This window comes from Gigantopelta aegis, chromosome 3, assembly GCF_016097555.1.
Source record: "Gigantopelta aegis isolate Gae_Host chromosome 3, Gae_host_genome, whole genome shotgun sequence".
Lineage (NCBI taxonomy): Eukaryota > Metazoa > Mollusca > Gastropoda > Neomphalida > Peltospiridae > Gigantopelta > Gigantopelta aegis.
In genome coordinates this window covers 91,988,310-92,015,883 of record NC_054701.1, presented here as the reverse complement: position 1 = coordinate 92,015,883, position 27,574 = coordinate 91,988,310, and the positions used below count along the sequence as shown (strand labels likewise).

Below are 27,574 nucleotides of genomic sequence, written 5' to 3'. Positions count from 1 at the left end.
AATATCTGCCTGTATCCCAACCAAGAATAATTATTGTTTAAAATATGTTTGACCAACGCCAATGCAGCCATTGTTCACAGAGATATCTCAGACACAGGTGAATCCTGTGTTACTGTAGCTCAATCAAGTGGCACTCCCGTTAATTCCCAACAGTTATTATTAGTCCACTACAGATCCAACCGGATGGGACTAGAGGTTTTGTATCCATCCATCTGTTCCACACAGAGTTTTCTGAATGGGTTTTTTCACAATGCATCAAGATATTGAGCTGAAATTTTGTGAAAAGCTTTATGATGTACTGTTACAGATCAAGTTTGGCTTTTATGGTGATTTATTCATTTTTTACAAAGTTTTGACCCTTAACTCTTTCACCACTAAGTTTTACAGTCTTGACCTTCCCTGCACACTGAGTTTAAATAGCAGATTTATGATCATGTTTGTTAAAGGATAAAACTACTTGTTTTATCATTAATTCTAGTTATAGGCTATACATTTCCAGAAAGGTGAATGGACGGCTGTCTAGATAAAAAAATAATACTTTAAAAATGTTAGATTCAACAGGTATAAATCTGGTAATTACAGGTAAACTATGCATATTACTCGCCTATTTGAGTAGGTAGGACTGGTAATTTAAAAAAAAAAAAACAGTACAAATGTTTTTCTTGTTGGATAATTAATTAATTAACATTCCAGTTATAATTTTAAAATATATATTTACAATGCTTTTGCAAAATTAAGCTTTCATTTCATCAACAGAAATATCATACCACACACCTTTGTTGTTAGCAGGATCTGTATCACGCTTTTTTTTTTGGCATTCATGTTGGTAAATTACACAATTTTTCCATACACTGTATTGGAATAAAATAGCGAAAAGTACTCTATGGCGTTTGTGTTGACGTCAAACACTTTTACGGGCCCCGGATTTTTAGTAAACGTTGATCTGCAGGTAACCGAATATGGCTCATGTGTCCAGGTAAACTCAGGCGCGTGGTAAAACAGTGGCAAGTCATCTTGTAACTCGTCATCGGTATCATTTTCTTCTAAATTGCCATGTTTAATGACATTTCGTTCACGATCGCCAATTTCGATTAAATCAAATGCACCAAAGTCCATAATATCCCACATTTCATCATCGGAAAACCCGTCATCTGAATCGCAACCATTGTTTTCAACAGACGAAATTTCGTCACCTCGGTTCATGTTTAATTACAGTCAGAATATCAGTATAAACTTGGAAAAACGCATTCAAAATTCGCTAGAACATGGGCGCAGCCATTACAGTGTGTCACATGGCAGCTATGGTCGCGCGAGATTTTGTCTAATTATAATATTGACGCGTCACTCGGCGCCAAATATGAACAGGTGTTACAAGCCGCTAAACCGGCCTGTCGTGGTGAGAGGCACTGGTATCACAAGCCGGTATACCGGCCTGTCGTGGTAAAAGAGTTAAACTGAGAAGATACAAAAATGTATTGGCTCAAGTAGTGGACATGTATTACTTTAGCAGCACTCTCAGAATCCTTGTTTTTAGAATACAGATTTAGATTAATGTTTATCTAGGATATGAGCTCTGTGGCATATATCTGATATTGCATACTGCTTCATTCTGTCACATATCATTGAACACAAACTACAGGTGGGAGGTGGATACAGCATATATCTTTCCAATTACAAAAAATAAATAAAAAATTGTTTGATTTAATGACAATATTGGAGCACAATATGACCAAAAGAATAACATTTACATGTTTCACATAAGTCTGACTCAGTTTGCTTACATAGTTTTCACATTTTAAGTTTTAACACAGTACAGTGAAACCCCTCTAAACCAGACACTCTTGAGACCAATTTAAAATGTCCAGTATTAAGAGAAATCGCTTTAAAGAGGTTAAGTTTTGTACTGGTTTTTAAAAAGACTCAGTAAAACGTCTGGTTTTAAGGGAATTCCAGTTTACTGAGGTTTCACTGTATATACAAATAAAGCATTGTAACAAAATGTAACTTGAGTTTAGTAACATGATAAAATTAATATATATTTTCGTCACTTAGAGTTTAAAAAATAAAGTATCTTATTCACCATTTTAACCACAGTGTAAAGCTGATATCTTGAGGAGATTACCGTTTATTCTCTGTATCACAGGGGTGTGAATTATCTTCGGATCAGCGGTTTTCCTCTCATGGAACATTGTGTTTCCTCGCATTTTATTCGTCTTTTCCTCCAAAATGTGTCAGATGGCACAGATTTTAACCTAGGATTTCAAGAATTTCGGTGGTCTCTCTAGCTTTCCTCTTTTTTACAGTTCACAAATTCCCATCCCTGATATCAACTTTTATCCAGCATATCCGTGGAAAATCACAAGACTGATGTGGTTCTTAGAAGCATTTGTCCAATGATGTGAATTTGTACAATTAAACTTTTATTTTTAAAAAATCATCACATTTTAGCTAGTATGTTATAAGACTGAACAAGTAACATATTACATGCACAATAGACATAAATAAGCACTGCTTGTACATTGTACGACAAGATGAAAGTGAACAATTCAACCTCCACACTAACGTGTAAAATTAAATACACTTAAATAAATAAGTATAAAAACATTAGTTTTAATGAAGTTTTTGTATGTAGCACAAGTGTTTTATAATATGGATTATTAATGTGTAGACTGTAAATCCATAAGCACTATGAAGAAGAAAACTCTGACATTGACAAATACTTGATCTTGGCTGACTTTTGAAGAAAACATCCACACCATCAGAAACGTCCACAACAGCAGTAGGCCTGAACTATGGTAGCATTGGCTTGTTCTTGGTGGGAATGTTGGTGTTGGTGGTTTAGAAATATTATTTGTGTAGTCTAAGAAAAATAACTATTTTGACATTGCCATCTGGACTGCTTAGCCCTTCAGACATCAGAATGCCATTACAATGAAAGCATTAGCATAGAAGTTGGAAGATGTTTTGAGGGGAAACCATATATTAATTCACCATCCAGCTGAGGGGTTGGTACAATATATAACTTTCAGAGTTGGGGATGCAGGGCCTCCCTGTTTTCTACTCCTACTTTCAACGGTCGTTGGGCAATTTCCTCTGTGTCTCTGGCTCCCACCCATTTATAATTTATTAGGATAAAATTAAATAGGTTTGTTATAGTAAACACAATTCTTTCTGATGATCACTGGAAACATTGTAACCACTTCCTAACACTAACTGACAGTAGTAATCTGTTGTTCATGAGACAAACACTATAAACGTGTCACCAGTAGAACAAGTTATTGTACTCGGTTGTTTAGTGAGTAGTCACGCAGACATTAAATCTTCACAAGCATTAACTGGTTCAGCAAATGTTTCTGTTTACTATGGTGTAGTTTTGTTTGTATTGTTTTGTTGTAAGTTGGTGGAATCCATTACACATTATCTGCTGTAAGGTGATTTTTTGCGGGGGTTTTCAGACTAATCATTAATGCTTTTGTATGTTAGGGATTGGCCAACGGGCAAAGTCTGTATTAACAGGGCTAGCTCTGCCACTCGCCAAATTTTCCTATTGCGAATTGTGGGAACAACTGGTGAATTTTATTTTAATTGGCAAAACAAATTTAATGTAACCATTGGTATTTTGTTGGGAAATAACCGTGGTTTTGCTTCTTCTTTTTTTAGGTAATTTTGCCAAATGTTTTGCTCCCCCAGAACTAGCCCTGATTAAGATGTTACCATGTTGTGACATGGTGCAATGGTTTTTACATTATAGAGTGTGGTTGCATTCAATTAGGTAGGTAGCACTAGTCAATAAAATCACATCTTCACTGCATTTACATATTCATTGAGAAACGGTAAACTGATATTGTAATTTGTTTAGAAAATGGTTTCCTATACACTGATTTTGTAGAAGACACTGTGTAGTTTACCGTTACGGTGTAAGCTGTGTTGTGTTACATGGGGGGTTAATCTTTGTGTCGTAGTGGGGGGCGAGGCTGCCCTTGGTTTCGCAGTTCATCCAGCCGGTCTGCCACACCTCCTTGATGTCAATCAGATCTCTCTCGTTCTCGTAGAACCGCACCGCCCCGCCTTCATTGATGATGTGGTTGGCCTCACTGACGTTGGTGCGGTAGTAATGCACCACCACAGGGATGTTGGATCCTGTTTGTAAGTAATGTGCCACCTGATCATCGCTAATAGATCGGCACGTGCCGTTTTCGTTGATTTTCACGTTGAATGAGATGTCACCAAAGACAAGTTTTCTAAACACTCTGTCGGGAGGCGTGAATGAAAACTGGAAGATGATGGAGGTGTCTGGGGGAGCCGACACGAAGGCTGCGCCACATGGTGTGGTGGGTGCGATGATCTTGGTGGATTTGTCAAGCGTGTAGCACTCCTGCGCCTGCCAGTTCTTCCCCCCGTCGTTCTCCCACAGAATCATCTTCAGTTCATTCGGCAGATCCTGAAACTCGTAATCAAACATTATTTCCTTCTCGGGGAGGTTTCGAATGCTGTTGATGGTGATGAGTCGCATCCAGTGGCTGTTGGTGTCATTCGGTGTGTCATCAGTGTAGTCAAACGTCGGGTGGTGGAAGTACACACTCACATTGTGGAAGTACCTGGCGTCGTGGAAACGGTCTTCAAAGATGGTGTCGGGGACCTCGAAGATGACCTTCCCGCTGAGGTCCCTGCTTGTCTGCGTGAAGATGAAGATGGCGACGGCCCCAGCCATGTTGAAGATGAGGCCCATCATGATGAAGACGCGGTAGGTAACGTGGCGTTGCGACTCCGGGTTGCGCTGTTTGAGCTCGACGAGACTGTCATGGCTGCAGTACCTCACAGATGAGATGACGATTCTGATGACGATGCCGAGGATGACGACTGCGGCCTTGGTTAGCTGGAAGACGCTGATGGGGTCCTCGCGGCACAGCGCGATGTAGACGTTTATCGCTATCTGTGGGATATCCTCCACCCACATCGTCACCGCAGAAACCAGGTCCGTGTTGAGCCACGGATATCCAGTGAAGATCTCCTTCCCGAGGTTGGCCGTTTCAAAGATGAAAGTCAGCGAACCGATGATGGAAAAGAAGAGCAGGGCCGTTACGGCTTTCTGGTCGGGAACCCCGTACACCAGCCCCTGTTCAGCGATGCTCACGTCCGTGTAGAACAGCCAGTCAGCAACAAGGTCTACTGTGTCGATACCCAGAATGATGATAAAGAATAAAACCTGCAGGTATCGATGTCGGCGAAGCTGTTCATGTATCTTTTGTGACAGTCCGTCTATGGAGTCTGAATGGTGCATGTTGTTTCTTTTCTGCTGAGATCCATGCCCATTTTCCTCAACAGAAAATATTTTCATGTTGGACCGTTTAGCTGCCATTGTTTAATACTGGCTTGATTTCTGCAAAATAAATAATTGTGATTGATTTGTTGATTGGTTAGTTTCAAGACTGACTCATTAACTGCCTTTAAACAAACCCACCTATTATCAAAATATATTATATAAAAGCTTTCATGTATTTTAGATTACACTTCAAATTCAGAATGATTATGTTACGTTCTTTTTTTTTGGGGGGGGGGGGGGGGAGGGGTCAATGTTGGGGAGGGATCATTGCTGTTCTTGTTTTGTTTTTCTGGAGTGATTATGGGCTGGTGCTGTGCAAGTGTGGTTTTCAAAAATGAACATTGATTTCTCTTACTTCATCTAATTTATCATGTGCTGAAGTGTGTGGTGTTGTTATATTCATGTTCTTTTGATAGCGCAGTTAATATATTTTACCTGTTCTACCATTGGTGATAAATGTGACACTGTATATAATTTTATTTCATCCAGTACCACTGTGTCAAATATCTTTGTACTCAACCAGTACCACTGTGTCAAATATCTTTGTACTCAACCAGTACCACTGTGTCAAATATCTTTGTACTTGTAAAATGTATGTGGTAGTGGTTCCTGTAAAACTAAATACTATAATTTTGTGCTGAACTATGGATGTGGTAGACACATCCCATTATATCAAAAACAAGCCAGTAACGGTTCCACTTTCATCAGTTAATACTTTGGGGAAAGTGTTGTAATATTCAGTCATATATTGAATATAGTATTTTTAATAGTTTTTATGGAATTTTAAGATAAGATTTTATGACAAATTTAATATATTTTATGTAGTATTTTTAGCCACATACACTAACATTGTCACCTTTGAGATTCTATTTGGTATAGTCCAGCCTTATCAGCCTGTCTCTGGGTGTTGGGTAAATAAAGATATTCATGTAGGTCACTGGCGGAACACAGCCTAGTATTATTGTTCAGTGCTGACAGTGTCAGTGTCCATTGACATGTACTATATCTTCAGGGCTAGCTCTGGGTCAGCAGAACATTTCGCCATATTCTCTATTAAACTTCCAATATTTATAGATACCAAGTTATTTTGTTACAAAATATCAATTAATACAGGAAATTCTTTTGCCAAATTAAAATAAAATTCACCCAATTGTTTTTAAAATTCACAGTTGGTGAATTTGGCGAGTGCTAGAGCTAGCCCTGATTTAAAAAAATATTAGTAAAAAACATTAAAAAATAATAATAATAATTAACTATAGTGAAAAATACTTGAACACAAATTATTATTATTTTTAAATAATAAGTGAATTAGCACAGAAGATCAGTAAACCGTTTGGTAGGGTAAGGCTTAAAACATTTGTCTTATTTACCATGATGAACTGTGCACAAATCAAGGCTATCTCTGCCGCTCACCACATTCACCAGTTGTCAACTTTAAAAACAATTGGCAAATTTTATTTTTATTTGATAAACAAATTTAGTGTAATTTTGGTATTTTATTGGAAAAATAAATTGGGTTTTTGAAGTTTAAAAGATAATTTGGCGAAATGTTCTGCTCACCCAGAGCTAAAACTGCGAATACATTAAGAGACCACTGGAGTAGAAACATGGGTTTAGCTTTGGGAAAACTGTTCAAGCATGCCTTTCATGGGCAAATCTCTGAATTTGCCTGAAGAGTTTTCACCAAGACATGGAAGTAGTAACACTTCTGCATTAAGTTTTATAGGACATAAGATCAGTCCATCTGGGAGGTCATAATGGGATATTTCCCATTCTAACCATTGATTAGTCTATCAAAAGTTGAGGTATATATGCTATCTTGTGATATATTGAATTTGTCAGATTAACACTTAATGCAGACTTTATGATATGTAAATGTTAATTGGGTTAAATAAGGTCCCTGGATATTGAATTTGTCAGATTAACACTTAATGCAGACTTTATGGTATGTTAATGTTAATTGGGTTAAATAAGGTCCCTGAATATTAATTTGTCAGATTAGTACTCCTATACATAATTTATAATTACATGTAATATGTGGGTGTTAATATGGTTAAATATGGTTTATCGACATGGTGAATGCTGTTTTCTATTCCATTGTTAAAACAGATTAGTGTACAGCAATGTAAACTAGCTCATTGCGAGTGTTGCCAAACGTTATTACATAACGCAGAGATTAGTTCTGTGTTTACTTCACATCTTCACCTGTAGGATATACGGTTTTCAGATCATTCTCTTGTTAACTACTCTTATATTTTATCAACATCACTTATAAAAATGTTTTTATTCAATTTTAATGCTTACAGATCAGATTTGATACGAATTTCTCACTTGAACAAGTTATTACCCTCTTACAGTAAAATACTTGACATGAAGCAGCATAGTGATAAAAAACTAACAAAACCAAATAAATGAAGCCATCTTACCTGAGTTAGTTTAACTTGAGAAGTTCTATAGCCGATTAAGGAGCTGTATTCACAATTTTATGTGAAACAGCTCAAAGCTGTGATCATAACAAATAGCTATGTACATACAAGTCACTGTGTGGTAATATTACCAACTTGGACAGATAAAAGTGAGCGGAATTGTTTGTGGCTTGACGGACTGAAACAGGCGATTCGATCACCGTCTGTCCACAGTGACTGTTTACTTAGGTTTGATTTTGCTTTGTGGTAATCGAGTGGTTAAAAATGTGCTCTAATATTTATGCTGGCTGATTTATCGTGTACTGTGAGGTCAGAAGTGTTTTAAATCAGTAATCTAATCAGTTGTGTGTGTGTGTGACAGGTAAGCCACGGAAATACATGTACAACCACCATACTTATGTTACAAATATCAGTGGTCATATTTTTACTTGTTTTTATTAATCAGTTAATTAACCGTTTCACATTGTCATATAAATAAAAGGTTTCATACTGTCAGAAGGTTCGTGGACAGAAATTTTAGCTGGGGCAGTTCTAGATTAGTGAGCGAAGTTTATCAGGGGGTGGGGTGGGGGTCAAAACATGTCTCCCAGGATAATGTATTGAAAAAAGAAGAAAATTTGCTTGAGCATGATTGGGTTTTGAATCCTTACCCTGCACACACACCTGGACAGTTTTGAAATTGTCATGAAGATATTAATTGAATTTTTCATATTTATATATGTATTGGTCAACAGTTTTCATTGTAATAACTATGGGAACTTGCCACAATCATATAATATTAAATAGTTTTTACACTGTCCTATTAATTGAGGATTTTAGTGAAATTTTTACACTGTCCTATAAATTGAGGATTTTAGTGAAATAAATATTAATTAAATTGTTTAAAATTTCATATAAATATTAATTGAAGTTTTCACACTGTTAAGTCACTTTAGTGTTATATAAATATAAAATTTTGCCATAAAGTATATAAATGTTAATTAAAGATTTTGTATTGTTTTATTAATATTAATTACTTTTCATTTTCTGTTATAAATACTGACTAGAGTTTTGACATGGTCATAGGAATTCAAGTTATCATACTGGTTCTTAACAGAATAAAGTGCTTTTTGTATCGGGGGGGGGGGGGGGGGGGGCGGTCATATGCATATTAGTTGGTCATATGAAGTTAATTCAAGTTGACTTTGTCATGTGAATATTAATGCAGGTTTTTACACTTGTTCTTACCAGTATAAAAAAAAATTAAACTTTTAAACCTGTTTGGTAGCAATATTAGAAAATGTTATCCCATGAGATGAGGTATTAATATAAATTGATATTTGACACTTGCAGCCAGTGAACTGTCAAAGAAAGCTTTGGAAAGATACAACACAGCCAAGGTTAGTTGTGTTTGTGTGTGATATTGTTGTTTATTGTACATCTTGATACTTGCTATGTGTCAAATCATTAGTTTTACTTTATGTACACACAAGCATGTGCATTGTGATCCCCCAAAACCTTCTCAAAGTAAAATGGAATATTATAGAAATAGTATCCATCCCATCCATTTATCCATTCCACCATCCATCCTATCCATCCATCCCGTCCATCCATCCATTTTGTCTGTCCATCCGTCTGTCCATCCATCCATTCAGGATTTAATTTCATATCTTGGAGATGATTAGTTAATATGAGCTGGTGGTGTACAGTACTGTACCGTCATCCATGGTCGATATGAGCTGGTGATGTGGTGTACAGTACTGTACCGTCATCCATGGTCAATACGAGCTGGTGGTGTACAGCACTGTATCATCGTCCATGGTCAATACGAGCTGGTGGTGTACAGCACTGTACCGTCATCCATGGTCAATACGAGCTGGTGGTGTACAGCACTGTACCGTCATCCATGGTCAATACGGTGGTGGTGTACAGCACTGTACCGTCATCCATGGCCATCTGGTGGTGTACAGCACTGTACCGTCATCCATGGTCAATACGAGCTGGTGGTGTACAGCACTGTACCGTCATCCATGGTCAATACGAGCTGGTGGTGTACAGCACTGTACCGTCATCCATGGCCAATAGGAGCTGGTGGTGTACAGCACTGTATCGTCGTCCATGGTCAATACGAGCTGGTGGTGTACAGCACTGTACCGTCGTCCATGGCCAATACAAGCTGGTGGTGTACAGCACTGTACCGTCCCATGGTCCAATACGAGCTGGTGGTGTACAGCACTGTACCATCGCCATGGTGGTACGTGGTGGTGTACAGCACTGTACCGTCGTCCATGGCCAATACGAGCTGGTGGTGTACAGCACTACCGTCGTCCATGGCCAATACGAGCTGGTGGTGTACAGCACTGTACCGTCGTCCATGGCCAATACGAGCTGGTAGTGTACAGCACTGTACCGTCGTCCATGGTCAATAGGAGCTGGTGGTGTACAGCACTGTACCGTCATCCATGGTCAATAGGAGCTGGTGGTGTACAGCACTGTACCGTCATCCATGGTCAATACGAGCTGGTGGTGTACAGCACTGTACCGTCGTCCATGGTCAATAGGAGCTGGTGGTGTACAGCACTGTACCGTCGTCCATGGCCAATACGAGCTGGTGGTGTACAGCACTGTACCGTCGTCCATGGTCAATAGGAGCTGGTGGTGTACAGCACTGTACCGTCGTCCATGGTCAATAGGAGCTGGTGGTGTACAGCACTGTACCGTCATCCATGGTCAATAGGAGCTGGTGGTGTACAGCACTGTACCGTCGTCCATGGTCAATAGGAGCTGGTGGTGTACAGCACTGTACCGTCATCCATGGTCAATAGGAGCTGGTGGTGTACAGCACTGTACCGTCATCCATGGTCAATACGAGCTGGTGGTGTACAGCACTGTACCGTCATCCATGGTCAATACGAGCTGGTGGTGTACAGCACTGTACCGTCATCCATGGTCAATACGAGCTGGTGGTGTACAGCACTGTACCGTCATCCATGGTCAATACGAGCTGGTAGTGTACAGCACTGTACCGTCATCCATGGTCAATAGGAGCTGGTAGTGTACAGCACTGTACCGTCGTCCATGGCCAATAGGAGCTGGTGGTGTACAGCACTGTACCGTCGTCCATGGCCAATAGGAGCTGGTGGTGTACAGCACTGTACCGTCGTCCATGGTCAATAGGAGCTGGTGGTGTACAGCACTGTACCGTCATCCATGGTCAATACGAGCTGGTGGTGTACAGCACTGTACCGTCATCCATGGTCAATACGAGCTGGTGGTGTACAGCACTGTACCGTCGTCCATGAGTTTTCTTCACTTCCTTGTCCTCTGCCAGGATGGGACGTAGCCCAGTGGTAAAGCACTCGCTGGATGTGTGGTCAGTCTGGGATCGATCCCTATCGGTGGGCCCATTGGGCGATTTCTCATTCCAGCCAGTGCACCACGACTGGTATATCAAAGGCCATGGTATGTACTATCCTGTCTGTGGGATGGTGCATATAAAAGATCCCTTGCTGCTAATCAAAAAGAGTAGCCCATGAATTGGCGACCGTGGGTTTCCTCTCAATATCTGTGTGGTCCTTAACCATATGTCTGATGCCATATAACCATAAACAAACATAGATGTGTAATTTGATGTATTTAATCTGCTCTCATGATTAGATAACGACTAATAAAGAATAATATGTTCATTTCTGACATAAAAACTTCTCAGTATTTAATGACTGTACGTAATATGAATGATACAGAAATTGTCTTTATGACGTCATTACAAAACAACCCTGTTCCTCGCTTAACCTATGACGTATTTCTGCCAGAAAACTTGCGACCAGTATATCAGTGATTTTACCACCTGAAATTTTTAGCAGGGATCCAATCAGATTAGTTCTTACAAATGTGTTGAATTAGAATGTCTGTTTAATGCCCAGAAAACAATTAGGGGATAACCCTACTGTGTTTTCCGATTTGCGGACGTATATCGGTGGTTTTACTGTCGCAAATTTAGTTTTAAAACGGTAAATTTGCTACTGTAAAACCACCGATATACGTACGTAAATCGGAAAACACAGTAGGGTTATCCTTATTCTAATAAAACTGTTTGCTGGTTGATTTTAAATAGGAAATTGTCACATTTGTAGTAAGAATAAGCCTATAAACGTGACCAGCTAGTGACATCATTAGGCAGCCCATTAACAGACAATGGGTGGTCGGACAGTTAGCGGCTCGAACAAAGATGTGTAATTTGACATATTTAATCTGCTCTCATGATTAGATAACGGCTAATAAAGAATAATATGTTCATTTCTGACATAAAAACTTCTCAGTATTTAACTACTTGTGTACGTAATATGAACACTACAAAAATTGTATTTATGACGTCATTACAAAACAACCCTGTTCTTCGCTTTTCTGCCAGAAAATTTGCGACCGGTATATCGGTGATTTTACCACCAGAAATGTTTAGCATGTTTGTTAACCAGTCACATTATAAAACATACATGTACTCACCATTAATGATAAGATTGAGATTATCAAATATAAAAACATAATAATAGAAAACACTGTAATTGTTTTGGAATAATATGGCCACAGCTACATACCACATTTTTTCAGGATCCAGGAGATGTACTGAAAACCGATTGTATTGGGCTATCAGTGTCCCCACGGTACCATGGGGGACAAACATTCTGCCTGAGCCCCACAGATCAGAATGAGGACCACAGACCAGTCATAGATATACACACTTTCAATTTATTAACCTGTCTCCCCGGTATTACCTTTGACAAGGGTAAACGAACTCTTTCCATGGTACCATAGATAAGAGTGGGCTCCTCTCTGTAATAAGAATGGTCCCTGTCCCACTGTCATTTATACTGCACAATATGTAATGACCCCTGAAAACATGTGCCGACCAAAAACAGTGTTCGTTAAGCAGTCACATTACAGAACATATACATGTACTCACCATTAATTTACAGGTCCTAATGACCATGGAAGTAGACACTGAACTAATAATGCCTTATGGGCATACTCATTATGTAATTTGTCGCACCGACTTGTCACATATATTGAATCGTACTATGAGAACACCTGGATCATCATGACATTAATCTTAAACGACAAATCGTGTCAGAGTTGTAACGATTTTAAAATGTCATGTTTCTCAGGACAAATCATAAGCTCTCAGCCAATCAAATCACATTAAAGTTCAACTGCTCAGTTTTTTTGTTTATCTATAAACATGTCAAAATGTCTGGATTTCATGGTCGGACAACGGACAATGTCCAAATGTGGTCAATAATTGTTTTGTTACATTAAATTGTGTACATTTAATTTTCTTTTTCAGTGGAAAACTTTATGCACTTATTTCCCACAAAATATTTTTAAACTGTCGAGCTCTGTTTGACGTCATTGAATCTTATGACATAACGTCTTCCCACACACATGATTAAATTTTCTACTATATGTCACTGTATCAGTGATTGTAGGACTGACAAATCGCATGCAACAAGTCGATGTGACACATTGCATAATGAGAACATCATTCTAAGTAGTATATCTTCTTTCTTTTATATGCACCATCTCACAGACATATGATTTGCATAATGAGAACATCATTCTAAGTAGTATATCTTCTTTCTTTTATATGCACCATCTCACAGACATATGATTTGCATAATGAGAACATCATTCTAAGTAGTATATCTTCTTTCTTTTATATGCACCATCTCACAGACATATGATTTGCATAATGAGAACATCATTCTAAGTAGTATATCTTCTTTCTTTTATATGCACCATCTCACAGATGTAAGGTTTCGATTATACCAGTCACCTGGAAAGCTGGAAAGTGAAAATACAACAACTGAAATTCGGAGTGACTTTTACTTCAAAAGCATGGCATCTGATAACTTTTCATCAATGTCAATTTATGTTACATAAATATGCACAAGGCACTACAACATCAACATTAATATGACCTCAACACTAATATTTACTAAGCTTGGTTAACGCATCTAACCTGTATTCTTATTATAGTGCACTCGCACTTGGATGACTAAACAATCAATTTCCACAATAGGACTTGATACCTTATCATGACCATAAACAACAGTCATTCTGTCAACAATATCAATCTTCACTTTAGCCCATATGGGGTTAACTCTTAATTAACAAAATCATGACATTAAACTACATATTCAATCTCCACTTTAACCCATATGGGGTTAACTCTTAATCAATTAACTCCAGCTTACCTAATGAATAGACATTTAGTCGCAAACCTATTTGATCAATTAATTCAAATAACTAAATACTGAAACCACACTTCAGTTTCTGAATAGAACCATTAAAATGTAAACAGTAGAATTACTTCCCTTAATAACGCTAGACTGAAATTTCTATTTCCCTTCCGAACATTAAAATTACTTCCCTTGATAACGCTAGACTGTAATTCTTGACCAATCATATAGACCGATCGACCTACACAATACGCTATCAGTCAAGGCAATTACATGTATTCATCAAGTTACTTTCCCTTGTTTTAAATCGAGTACAAACATACAATATTTAATATCCAACAATTACACTGTATCATATTAATAAAGTATTTTGGAGCAACAAATCATTTTCCCTAAACCATAAACTTAGATGTACTAATATAATCCTACATAACTTACCAACCCCCAAGGTCATGCGACTCATCGTTCGCGATAACCATTTATTAACAAAACATCAAATTAACTGGACTTGTCAACTTGTTATACATATATTTACATAAACTGTGTTTTTGCCTAGGTGTGGGACGTGTAGGTCTTCTGTACATTGTGTTTTACTAACCTGGAAAGTGAAAATACAACAACTGAAATTCGGAGTGACTTTTACTTCAAAAGCATGGCATCTGACAACTTTGTTATAGCCAATCAGACTTCACCACGCACTATAGCTCCGTATTTCAAATATTTCAGTTTCCGATTTTATCGTTTTGTTACACAGACATATGATTTGCATAATGAGAACATCATTCTAAGTAGTATATCTTCTTTCTTTTATATGCACCATCTCACAGACATATGATTTGCATAATGAGAACATCATTCTAAGTAGTATATCTTCTTTCTTTTATTTTAACTGATTTCCATGCTTATATTCAATTACAATTGTCATGGGCAATCAGCTATCTTGGCTGTCTGTTCAGGACAGGGTTTAATGTTCAGTGTTTTGAGAGAGAAAAGTCGGTATTGTGGTCTTACACCTCCCCACTGATCCGTTAAAACTCAGTGTGGTTGGAGTCAGTATTGTGGTCTTACACCTCCCCACTGACCCGTTAAAACTCAGTGTGGTTGGAGTCAGTATTGTGGTCTTACACCTCCCCACTGATCCGTTAAAACTCAGTGTGGTTGGAGTCAGTATTGTGGTCTTACACCTCCCCACTGATCCGTTAAAACTCAGTGTGGTTGGAGTCAGTATTAAGGTGAAGGGGCAGGATGTAGCTCGGTGTTAGAGCAATCACCTGAGTTGCCGGGTCAATCATCTGAGTTGCAAGGCCAATCATCTGAAGTGTAGGGCCAATCACATGAGGTGCAGTGAGTTGCAGGGTCAATCAGCTGATGTGTAGTCAGTTACAGGGTCAATCACCTGATGTGCAGTCAGTTGCAGGGCCAATCATAGTGCTCTAGAAAAATATGAATAAATATTAGGTTATTTGGATTTTAAAAACACTTCATCTGTATGTTTATTTTTTATGTAATAACTTTGTTTTATTATCCACATAGTTCAAGATATTCAGGGAAATATAACCAGTATGTCCCACGTGTGTCGTAATGATTTCATGTGCACAACGAATGACGTAATTTTGTGAAGCGACGTCATAACTTAATGTGGTTTCCCCAGTGTAACTATATATCAAAATGACATGATGTTGTTTCATCATCTCTTTTTAGTTATGTCTGAACATTTTGACATGGTCCAAGCTTGCAATTCATGAAAATAATATTTAGTATAATGTGGATAATAAAGAAATTATTACCGTTGTGTGTGAATCGTACTGATTTTACGAAACTCGTGTCAGGATTCATGTATTACCCTCGCTCTCGCTCAGGTAATACAATAATCCTAACACTCGTTTCGTAAAAACCGGTACGACACACAAACTTGTATAATAATCTCTATTTATTTACTAGTAAGATAATTGTTAAGTATAGTATCAAAAACAGATTAAGTGAGTGCTTTATTTAGGTGCTCATTTATATGAATATATAAAATGTCTGTTAAGTTTCCAACTGTATTTTTCATTTTATATTCCTTCTGGTTCCTCTCAGGGTCCTGGACCAGAAATACTGGTGTCTGGGTCCGACGACTTCACTCTGTTTCTATGGAAACCGGAGGAGGACAAGAAACCGATCTGTCGTATGACCGGACACCAACAGTTGATAAACGAAGTGCGGTTTTCTCCTGACACCAGACTGATCGCCAGCGCCTCGTTTGACAAGTCCGTCAAACTGTGGGATGGCAGGACTGGAAAGTATGTCCTTATAGTTGGTCTCAAATGTGTGATGTATATCTTATAAAACAAAAAGAACTTAAAAACTAGAAGTCTTTAAAGGCAGATTTTTCGTTGTGGCTATTTGTTGTCTTCATGTATGGTTATTTTGATACATGGTCTTCATATGAAACCAATGGGCCCATTGGGCTATTTCTCGTTCCAGACAGTGCACCACGACTGGTATATCAAAGGCCGTGGTATGTACTATCCTGTTTGTGGGATGGTGCATATAAAAGATCCCTTGCTGCTAATCGGTAAGAGTAGCCCATGAAGTGGCGACAGCGGGTTTCCTCTCTCAATATCTGTGTGGTCCTTAACCATATGTCTGACACCATAGAACCGTAAATAAAATGTGCTGAGTGCATTGTTAAATAAAACATGTCTTTCTTTCATATGACACCAGGCCTGGTGCTTGTAAAAGTTGTGTAGACACTGTGAACGGGTCTGAGACGGTTACGTCACGGCAATGCCATACAAATTGTATGTGTGTCGTGTCGTTAGAGATTTGAGGGGGAGGGCGGGATTTCAGGTGAGTGCTGCAGGGCGAAAAGATAAACACTGTAAGTTAAAGTGACTCGAATAGGGAAATCAGATAATTGTATTTATGTTAAGAAGAGAAATCTGTATTTATTACTCCGCAGTGGAAGAGATACCTAATGGCATGTGATATTTATCATCTCTTCACATTGTGTAATATGCCTTTTGAGAGGTCATGACCTCTAATCAGGTGATCAACTGTGTCACACAGTACAACTCTGTATAGATCTTCATGCAAAACAAAAAGTGTGCGCATGGTTCTTTTGATTCATATTTTTGTATTGGAAAAAAACTTGCTGTCAATTTTTATAATTAATGTTGCAGCATAACTTAACAAAATTTATATTTTAATTAAACAAATTTAGCCTTGAATATGTTTATGCTTTCGTGATGTATGATTGGAAAAAAACTTGTTGTACTATCAAGAGTATTACACGTGAAATCATTTAGTATTCCCTATGTGCTATATCAACCAATCCTCTATGGCCATGGTTTGTGCTGAATAAGAACACAGCATTGTCGGCATCACAGTCTTCGAATAGCCACTGATTTAACCATGTGCTGTGGGTAGAAGTACATTGAGTTATTAGTTTAAACGATGCAACCAACTATTGACATTATTTTTACAACAACAAAAGTAATATTTTTTATTGGGATCTTTTAGGTGTTTTTGTTATTTCACCAATAATTTTATATAAATATGCCACACTGCGCGGTCATGTGAATCGTTATTTCGCTGATTGTTATATAATTATATATTTAAGGTTCCTTGCCACACTGCGTGGTCACATGAATCGTTATTTCGCTGATTGTTATATAATTATATATTTAAGGTTGTTTGCCACACTGCGCGGTCATGTGAATCGTTATTTCGCTGATTGTTATATAATTATATATTTAAGGTTGTTTGCCACACTGCGTGGTCACATGAACCGTTATTTCGCTGATTGTTATATAATTATATATTTAAGGTTGTTTGCCACACTGCGTGGTCACATGAATCGTTATTTCACTGATTGTTATATAATTATATATTTAAGGTTGTTTGCCACACTGCGCGGTCATGTGAATCGTTATTTCGCTGATTGTTATATAATTATATATTGAAGGTTCCTTGCCACACTGCGTGGTCACATGAACCGTTATTTCGCTGATTGTTATATAATTATATATTGAAGGTTCCTTGACACACTGCGTGGTCACATGAACCGTTATTTCGCTGATTGTTATATAATTATATATTGAAGGTTGTTTGCCACACTGCGTGGTCACATGAACCGTTATTTCGCTGATTGTTATATAATTATATATTGAAGGTTCCTTGCCACACTGCGTGGTCACATGAACCGTTATTTCGCTGATTGTTATATAATTATATATTGAAGGTTCCTTGCCACACTGCGTGGTCACATGAACCGTTATTTCGCTGATTGTTATATAATTATATATTTAAGGTTCCTTGCCACACTGCGTGGTCACATGAACCGTTATTTCGCTGATTGTTATATAATTATATATTTAAGGTTGTTTGCCACACTGCGTGGTCACATGAACCGTTATTTCGCTGATTGTTATATAATTATATATTTAAGGTTGTTTGCCACACTGCGTGGTCACATGAATCGTTATTTCGCTGATTGTTATATAATTATATATTTAAGGTTGTTTGCCACACTGCGCGGTCACGTGAATCGTTATTTCGCTGATTGTTATATAATTATATATTGAAGGTTCCTTGCCACACTGCGTGGTCACATGAACCGTTATTTCGCTGATTGTTATATAATTATATATTGAAGGTTCCTTGCCACACTGCGTGGTCACATGAACCGTTATTTCGTTGATTGTTATATAATTATATATTGAAGGTTCCTTGCCACACTGCGCGGTCACGTGAATCGTGTGTATCAGGTTTCGTGGTCAGCCGACAGTCGCCTAATTTGTAGCGGGAGCTCTGATTCCACACTCAAAGTGTGGGATGTACATAAGAAGAAACTCATGTTTGATCTACCTGGACATGCTGATGAGGTAAGCTCTTCTGGAGGGGACTATAGGTTTCACCTCCATCCATCCATCCGTCCGTCCGTCTGTCTGTCCCACACATAGTTTTCCAGTAGGCTTGTTTACACGGTGATTTACTGCTGCATGTCATGGAATGAGGTTTCTTTTGTATGGCGGGGTGTTAGATTGGAGTGGATGGAGGGGTTCATGACCCCTCCTCACTTGTACAAAACCTAACATTAAAAATTATTTTTAAATCTTGTTTTATCAAAAAACAATTATTGAAAACGTATGCATTTATCTTGTATTATGTTTCTAGATTTAGCTCTAGTTGTCAGAAACTATAAGACCTGAATCTACTTGGTCATAGTTGCACATGTTTATCTCTAAACTATGACCAATAAGTAATAAAATTGTTGTAATTTGTGTATTTATTAAGTATAAGAAATGTTACATCACAAATGTCTCATCGAATATGAAATGTGTATATCAGAAAAAGAGAAACATTTTACATACTGCACTGATTTTTAATGTTTTGAATGTTCCTAGGTTTTGATTTTTTTATGATAAAATTTGTATCATAAGGGTATGAAATATCTGAAAAATAACAAAACCACATTCTGAATGGAATATTTATTTTATTTCAGGCTATAATTGTTAGTTATACATTGAAACACAATCACTGCTGTACATTCTCAATACCAGTTTCTTTGTAAAAGCAAAATAGTATACATGCTGTTCATACATATTATATATACTGTTCATACATAGTGAACTTCTCATGCAATACTTATCAGAATGATATATAACATGAATATAATGACAATTCTAATACAACTGCCATATAAGCCTTTTTCCCCATTGGTTAATTTTCATAATAAATCGGATGATAGATGTACATGTAAGCTGTCATGGGCAACCAGGATTTATCACGATGACAAAATTCCAAGAACTCATCCGATATACTCTCACTTAGAAGTTTATTAATTCTGCATCTTCCATTATATTTAAACATTGTTATAAATAAAAATTTAAATATTACTAACTTCAGATGAAAATGATGTTATTGTTCTTATTTTGTTATTATTTGTGCCATTGTAATTTTTAACACTTCGTTAGCAACAATGAACACCCACCCTCCCCAAGTAAGGTCCTGTCCCTGATCGATTGCAGCAGTCAATCTGATCATGTGTATTATTGCCTGCTATTCTAGTCTATGTTCCCAAAATGTCACAAGCAGGTTAATCAGAAATAATTGTATCACCATCTGATGTACACCATTTTGTTTAGAATATAGATTTTGAGACAATAAAATTGATAACGAAGTCAAGATGTAAATGACTATCGATTTTGTAAATGCAATTTTAAACAACATTAACTGCTTTAAAATAACTCCAAAAAACAATACATACAATTTCATAAATTAATATTATTTTATGTATTTATAAAAACAATAAGTGAAAATATGTTAGTAAAAGTTATAAACTTGTAGACCTACCCCATCAACGTGGTTCTTGTTCAATATGAATCCAGGCAAATTGCTTGAAATAATTATATATGATTTTGAAACACCACTTCACAAATATAAAGTCCAATCATATGCATATGTTTTGCAATAAAAATTAACAGCAAACGAAAATATATTTTAGTGTATCCTGTATTACAATAAATCATGTTCAAAATACAGACTACAATACTAAAGGAAAGAAACAAAAATTATGTTATACTTTTACTTACTGCAAGCATTTTCATTGAATATCGTAAGTAAGGAGAATAGATAATTAGGTTTTTAAAATTTGTGGGATTTCTTTAATAAAAACACAATAAAATTGCTTACAGATACTCCTAATAGGTGTAGTATTAGAATATGGATAATATCTCTGCTATAAGGATTTATCACAACATGTTTGGATTTATCAAAGTTTTGTGCTAAATCCTTATAGTTAAGAAGGAAACACAGAGATATTATCCCCTACATATACAACATGCAAGGATAATGTAGAGTACAGTCAAACATGTGTTAAACAGCCATCTAAGGAAAATAAATTATAATTTGGTTAATCTACAAACCTGTAACACACTTAGATCACGTTTCTATCAAATGGAGTGAAAAAGCCGGGTTTATATCGATAAATACCATGGGAATCCCCATGTCCCAATTGCTTGAAATAATTTTGAAAGTTAGTATTCTGATGTCACCGGTAGATGTCACTCGAAGCACAGCAATGCCTACGTCACGACAAATTTCACAGAGTGCGCACAGACTTGGGGTGCGTTCTTTTCACCTCTCCTGGACATGTTCCAACTGTTCTGTCATGGTTGTATCCCCTCTCCAGATATCGTAAGACTTAGCAAAATTATTGGTTTTAAGGGTTTGTAACGTTTTGTATTGAGACACTTACTTGTCTGAACTTTATTGTTACTGAAAATGTTCACGAACTGTGAAGAAAAATCTCATACATGAACAACAACAAATCGGATGTTGATTGCGCGAACCGTGCACGAGAAAACAAACCAAACCAAAATGATAATGGTCACGTGGTATACCAACGTCTGTGACATTGAATTGGAAATATCCCGTCTAAAAATAGATTAGACCTTGTCTGCTCAATGGTTTTTTTTCTCAAACGTGTGCGTTTTTAAGAAATAAGAAAAATAAATTTTGTGGTATTACAAAAACCAGGATTACCAAGATTACCAAAAAACACTTCAGGTGAATGGAAATGTATATTCTAAATAATAAATGGTAAGTAAAGTGCAATTTTATTTGTGAAAAAATGGGTTTAATAGCGAAAAACAACGCCGTAATGGTTAACAACTAGCCGTAAATAGGGTGTGTCCCTTTAAGACAGGTCACTTTATACATATACTGTAGTAGAATAAAATGTGGCCTCTTAACAAAGTTGGCTGCTAAATACATGTGGCTATATGAGCAGATTTAACTAGAGATGAAGAAAGGCATGTCTCGGACAGAAGAATTATGTGACATTTTTCTTTGTTTAGGTTTACGCAGTGGACTGGAGTCCGGACGGCCAGAAAGTTGTGAGCGGGGGAAAAGACAAAATACTGAAAATGTGAGTGACATGTTTTACTTCATACCCATTTAATCTTACTGCAGTAATAAATAGACAAAAGTACATATATGTGGTTTTCTGATTTCTGAATACAGAAATCAGAAAACTACATATATGTAGTTTTGTATTTATTACATACCCTAAATTGGAATTTCTTTTCCAAATAATAATTTAGAAATTGTATCACGGGGATTTCTAAATTTACACAACTAGGTCAGCTGTGTTACTACGCAGACCGAAGAACCACCAATTATTACACATAGGAATATAGTTCTATTTAAACAATAAAGAGAAATAAGAAAGAACGAGTGAAAGGTTACCTATAATTTTAATGATATTGTTTGAAATGCCTTTTAAAGACAATGTAATAGCTAAAATTCACGAACAATATAATATTTAATTTGCTTATAATACATCAGAAAACCTTCAGCGTGCCAGTTTTATCACAAAGAAAAAGGTCAAGAATTGTTCACTCAGTGTCTTGAGTCGTCATCGGTGTGTTTTCTTTTATTGATGTTCATGGAATTATTCATTGCTGAAAAGTTTAAGTTTATATTAAATGTGCCTCCATAAATCATCGCTCCAGTGAATAATCCGGTTAACAGTTCATTCAAGTTTTCTACGTGAGGAGACGGCATTGTTGCTAAAGTCGACGACAGTCAATTTTCGCACCCTTGTTTTGGCTTCATACACAATAAATATAGCATATCTTACCGTAATTTCACTAGAAATCCATATTTCGTAAAAGGTGCAATTTTTTTAATCACAAGATTTTGTTCAAAGACATCCAGGTGCATTAGTAATGTTAAAAAAAAAAAAAAAATTCAATAGCAATTTTACATTGGAATTTTTTCAAAAAGGAAACGTCATGTACCCAGTTTATGGTTATTGTAAGGAGATGCAAAGTGACGTCATTGGAATACTGACGTCATTTAAATTCAAAATTAGCTGTATTATTACAATGCTGCACCACATTAAAATAAAAACTAGTCTACTAACCTTGACCCGTCAAATTCCTATAACAAGCAGACAACGTTGTTTACAAGTCGGTACTTTTTTCTAGTTTTTTCATAATTCTGGACAAAATATTAATTTGAAGTTTTTAAAGATGAAAGAAATAAAACGTACCTTTTGCCAAATATATCATATCACAAAATTACGGTTGGAGATGTTTTATTTATTGAAAAAGAATAAGAATTGTGTATGATGTAACGAAGCCAAAACAAGGGTCCAAAAAGTGACTGTCGTTGACCTTAACTATCATGGATTAAAAGCTCGTTGGTTAGTAGTGTTCCCATCTCAAGTTTTGGTATCGCGCTCATTAAATTGTAAATATTTGTCACCGTTTTCGTCTGTTTTCAGTTCAAATTTTCCACAAAATAACATTTTAAACAAACCAAGCACAAACTTTGTTTACATATCGCGAAGGGCATTCCCGGTAACCATGTGCTATAAATAGTAGCGTATAGAAGTTAGGTATAGTTCTTCAATTGTATTCAATTCTTGTATTCTTGTATTTAATGGGTATGTAATAAAGACAAAATACTGAAAATGTGAGTGACACATTTTACTTCATTCCCATTTAATCTTACTGTAATAATAAAGACAAAATACTGAAAATGTGACACGTTTTACTTCATACCCATTTACTCTTACTGTAATAATAAAGATAATTTTGAGAGTGCAATAAAAATATCTTTTATTGAACATATGTGCATTACAAAATCTAGCATGTGTAGTACGTGTTCTCCCAAATGACGTCACACCCAAATGACGTCACACCCAAATGACGTCACACCCAAATGACGTCACGTCTCTAACTAAGAATGATGTCATGTTCCTAGCCAGGAATGATGTCATGTTCCTAGCCAGAACACTAATGTTCTGTCAATTCCATAAAATTCAACCAGCTTTTCAGATGAAGCTTTAATGAAACTTTTGTTAATCATAATATACAAAGGTGGTATGTAATTATTAGACAGAACCATATACCAGTTGTTTTGCCATGCTATTTGTTTATAGTTTATAGTACGCAGGATTTATACCATGCAATTGCCACACAGTCTCTTGGTATAATATTCTTGCCCACTATAAACTATTACACTAAGTTTTTGGGTCGATTTCTCATGGAGCGGTCAGACACAATTCATAGAACTTTAAAACTAGGTTTGAGAAAGGATCAACAGTAATTTGGATTTCTTATTGTCAGTCAGATTTTGATCTCCACTTAAAATCAATCCGTTAGTGCTTATATTGATGGTTTACGTTTTGAGATCAAGTGAAATCTGGTGGACTGTTCTGATAGATTACCTCGTTGTTTAGGATGCCAATGGGGTCATAGCATCACTTTAACCAAGTTTAAATGACTGTCCATCAAAGTTTGAAACTCGCTTTGCAGAACCACTAGTCTAAATGACTGTCCATCAAAACTCGCTTTGTAGAACCACTAGTCTAAATGACCGTCCATCAAGGTTTGAAACTCGCTTTGCAGAACCACTAGTCTAAATGACCGTCCATCAAGGTTTGAAACTCGCTTTGCAGAACCACTAGTCTAAATGACCGTCCATCAAGGTTTGAAACTCGCTTTGCAGAACCACTAGTCTAAATGACCGTCCATCAAGGTTTGAAACTCGCTTTGCAGAACCACTAGTCTAAATGACCGTCCATCAAGGTTTGAAACTCGCTTTGCAGAACCACTAGTCTAAATGACAGTCCATCAAGGTTTGAAACTCGCTTTGCAGAACCACTAGTCTAAATGACCGTCCATCAAGGTTTGAAACTCGCTTTGCAGAACCACTAGTCTAAATGACCGTCCATCAAGGTTTGAAACTCGCTTTGCAGAACCACTAGTCTAAATGACCGTCCATCAAGGTTTGAAACTCGCTTTGCAGAACCACTAGTCTAAATGACCGTCCATCAAGGTTTGAAACTCGCTTTGCAGAACCACTAGTCTAAATGACCGTCCATCAAGGTTTGAAACTCGCTTTGCAGAACCACTAGTCTAAATGACCGTCCATCAAGGTTTGAAACTCGCTTTGCAGAACCACTAGTCTAAATGACAGTCCATCAAGGTTTGAAACTCGCTTTGCAGAACCACTAGTCTAAATGACTCCATCAAGGTTTGAAACTCGCTTTGCAGAACCACTAGTCTAAATGACCGTCCATCAAGGTTTGAAACTCGCTTTGCAGAACCACTAGTCTAAATGACCGTCCATCAAGGTTTGAAACTCGCTTTGTAGAACCACTAGTCTAAATGACAGTCCATCAAGGTTTGAAACTCGCTTTGCAGAACCACTAGTCTAAATGACTCCATCAAGGTTTGAAACTCGCTTTGCAGAACCACTAGTCTAAATGACTGTCCATCAAGGTTTGAAACTCGCTTTGCAGAACCACTAGTCTAAATGACCGTCCATCAAGGTTTGAAACTCGCTTTGCAGAACCACTAGTCTAAATGACCGTCCATCAAGGTTTGAAACTCGCTTTGCAGAACCACTAGTCTAAATGACTGTCCATCAAGGTTTGAAACTTGCTTTGCAGAACCACAAACAAGTTTACAAGTCTTAGTTTACAAGTCCAGTTTCACATTGTTTGTCTGTCTGTCTGTCGGTCGGTCTGTCGGTCGGTCTGTTTGTTACGTATTAATATGATTATATCCTGATGGTTCAGCCATGCTTACTATGGGCAAGGCCTCTGATTAAAATCAGGAACTGTTCCCATAACAAGATCGGAAGGTGTTGGGTTTTTTATCTTTTATTATTTTATGCAACTTAGAACCTCTGTTAGCAAGGGAAATAACTCTTTGATCCTTGAATATAAAGCAGGATCATCTAACTTGTGTGATAAGGCATTGTAGAATAGTTCAGTGTGATGTGTTTACAATAATTATAATATCTCATACCAGTGCTATTCAACTGAGCTGGTTAAATATTCATTAGGCTGATGTTATTGTATGACATGCATGTTGAGGTAGCCATTGTTTGTAACTATGTGTTAAGTGCTAACTAAAACAGGTGTGCGACGTGAGAGGGCCTTAGATGGTTTTTAGCTGTCATGAAAAATGGATATTCAGAAAAATATTTTAATAATTTATTTTCTTGTTGTGTGCATGCTGCTCAAGTAGAGGGAACTCAGATTATAACTGACTCATGAGTCCCCAGCCTACATCTGTACATGTGTGTCTATCACACACGCAACAAAGACCGTGAATTTTCATAATGTACAAACGAACACAATACTAAAGATTAGTAATTTACTTAATTAAGGATTGTCTGTTATTTCTTTTACATTCATCGGGGCATAAACCAATATAAAATCATCTGCAAACTGTGAATCGGCAAAGCCGTTCTCATATAAGTTTGTGGATGATTTTTGTCCTTATAATTAAATTTAAAACATACTGACTGCTGTTGAATACATGTATTATAATGTAATACTTTCAAATAGTTGTACATAAAATAATAAATGTTAATAGTTTTTGACTCACCTTGACGAAGTCAAAAGTTGAGATAACTATACATCAATAGAACTGTGGCAGCAGCAGCAGTTTTTGCGTTTAGCTCAAACGTTCAGTTTTTGCGTTTAGCTCAAACGTTCAGTTTTTGCGTTTAGCTTAAATGTTCAGTTTTTGTGTTTAGCTGAAACGTTCAGTTTTTGTGTTACATTCAAACGTTCAGTTTTTGTGTTTAGCTCAAACGTTCAGTTTTTGTGTTTAGCTCAAACGTTCAGTTTTTGTGTTTAGTTCAAACGTTCAGTTTTTGTGTTTAGTTCAAACGTTCAGTTTTTGTGTTTAGCTCAAACGTTCAGTTTTTGCGTTTAGCTCAAACGTTCAGTTTTTGCGTTTAGTTCAAACGTTCAGTTTTTGCGTTTAGCTCAAACGTTCAGTTTTTGTGTTTAGGTTAAACGTTCAGTTTTTGTGTTTAGCTCAAACGTTCAGTTTTTGTGTTTAGGTTAAACGTTCAGTTTTTGTGTTTAGCTCAAACGTTCCGTTTTTGTGTTTAGGTTAAACGTTCAGTTTTTGTGTTTAGCTCAAACGTTCAGTTTTTGTGTTTAGGTTAAACGTTCAGTTTTTGTGTTTAGCTCAAACGTTCAGTTTTTGTGTTTAGGTTAAACGTTCAGTTTTTATGTTTAGCTTAGGTTAAACGTTCAGTTTTTGTGTTTAGCTTAAACGTTCAGTTTTTATGTTTAGTTCAAACGTTCAGTTTTTGTGTTTAGGTGAAACGTTCAGTTTTTGTGTTTAGCTCAAACGTTCAGTTTTTGTGTTTAGGTTAAACGTTCAGTTTTTATGTTTAGCTTAGGTTAAACGTTCAGTTTTTGCGTTTAGCTCAAACGTTCAGTTTTTGCGTTTAGCTCAAACGTTCAGTTTTGCGTTTAGCTCAAACGTTCAGTTTTTGTGTTTAGGTTAAACGTTCAGTTTTTGTGTTTAGCTCAAACGTTCAGTTTTTGTGTTTAGCTCAAACGTTCAGTTTTTGTGTTTAGCTCAAACGTTCAGTTTTTGTGTTTAGGTTAAACGTTCAGTTTTTATGTTTAGCTTAGGTTAAACGTTCAGTTTTTGTGTTTAGCTTAAACGTTCAGTTTTTGTGTTTAGCTTAAATGTTCAGTTTTTGTGTTTAGCTCAAACGTTCAGTTTTTGTGTTTAGCTCAAACGTTCAGTTTTTATGTTTAGCTCAACTTTTCAGTTTGTGTGTTTAGCTCAAAC

The 27,574-nt window shown here is 36.8% G+C and overlaps 1 protein-coding gene across 2 annotated transcripts in view; it reads left to right on the top strand.

Moving 5' to 3' along the window:
• The window catches only part of LOC121369344 (notchless protein homolog 1-like), a 58,521-nt gene that overhangs the window by 25,777 nt on the left and 5,170 nt on the right, over window positions 1-27,574 (top strand). For both annotated transcript variants that reach the window (XM_041494343.1, XM_041494344.1), the window contains exons 9-12: window positions 9,082-9,128; window positions 16,044-16,246; window positions 18,673-18,832; window positions 21,809-21,879. In XM_041494343.1, coding sequence (XP_041350277.1) covers window positions 9,082-9,128; window positions 16,044-16,246; window positions 18,673-18,832; window positions 21,809-21,879 — 481 coding nt within the window. The remainder of the gene's footprint in view (window positions 1-9,081; window positions 9,129-16,043; window positions 16,247-18,672; window positions 18,833-21,808; window positions 21,880-27,574) is intronic.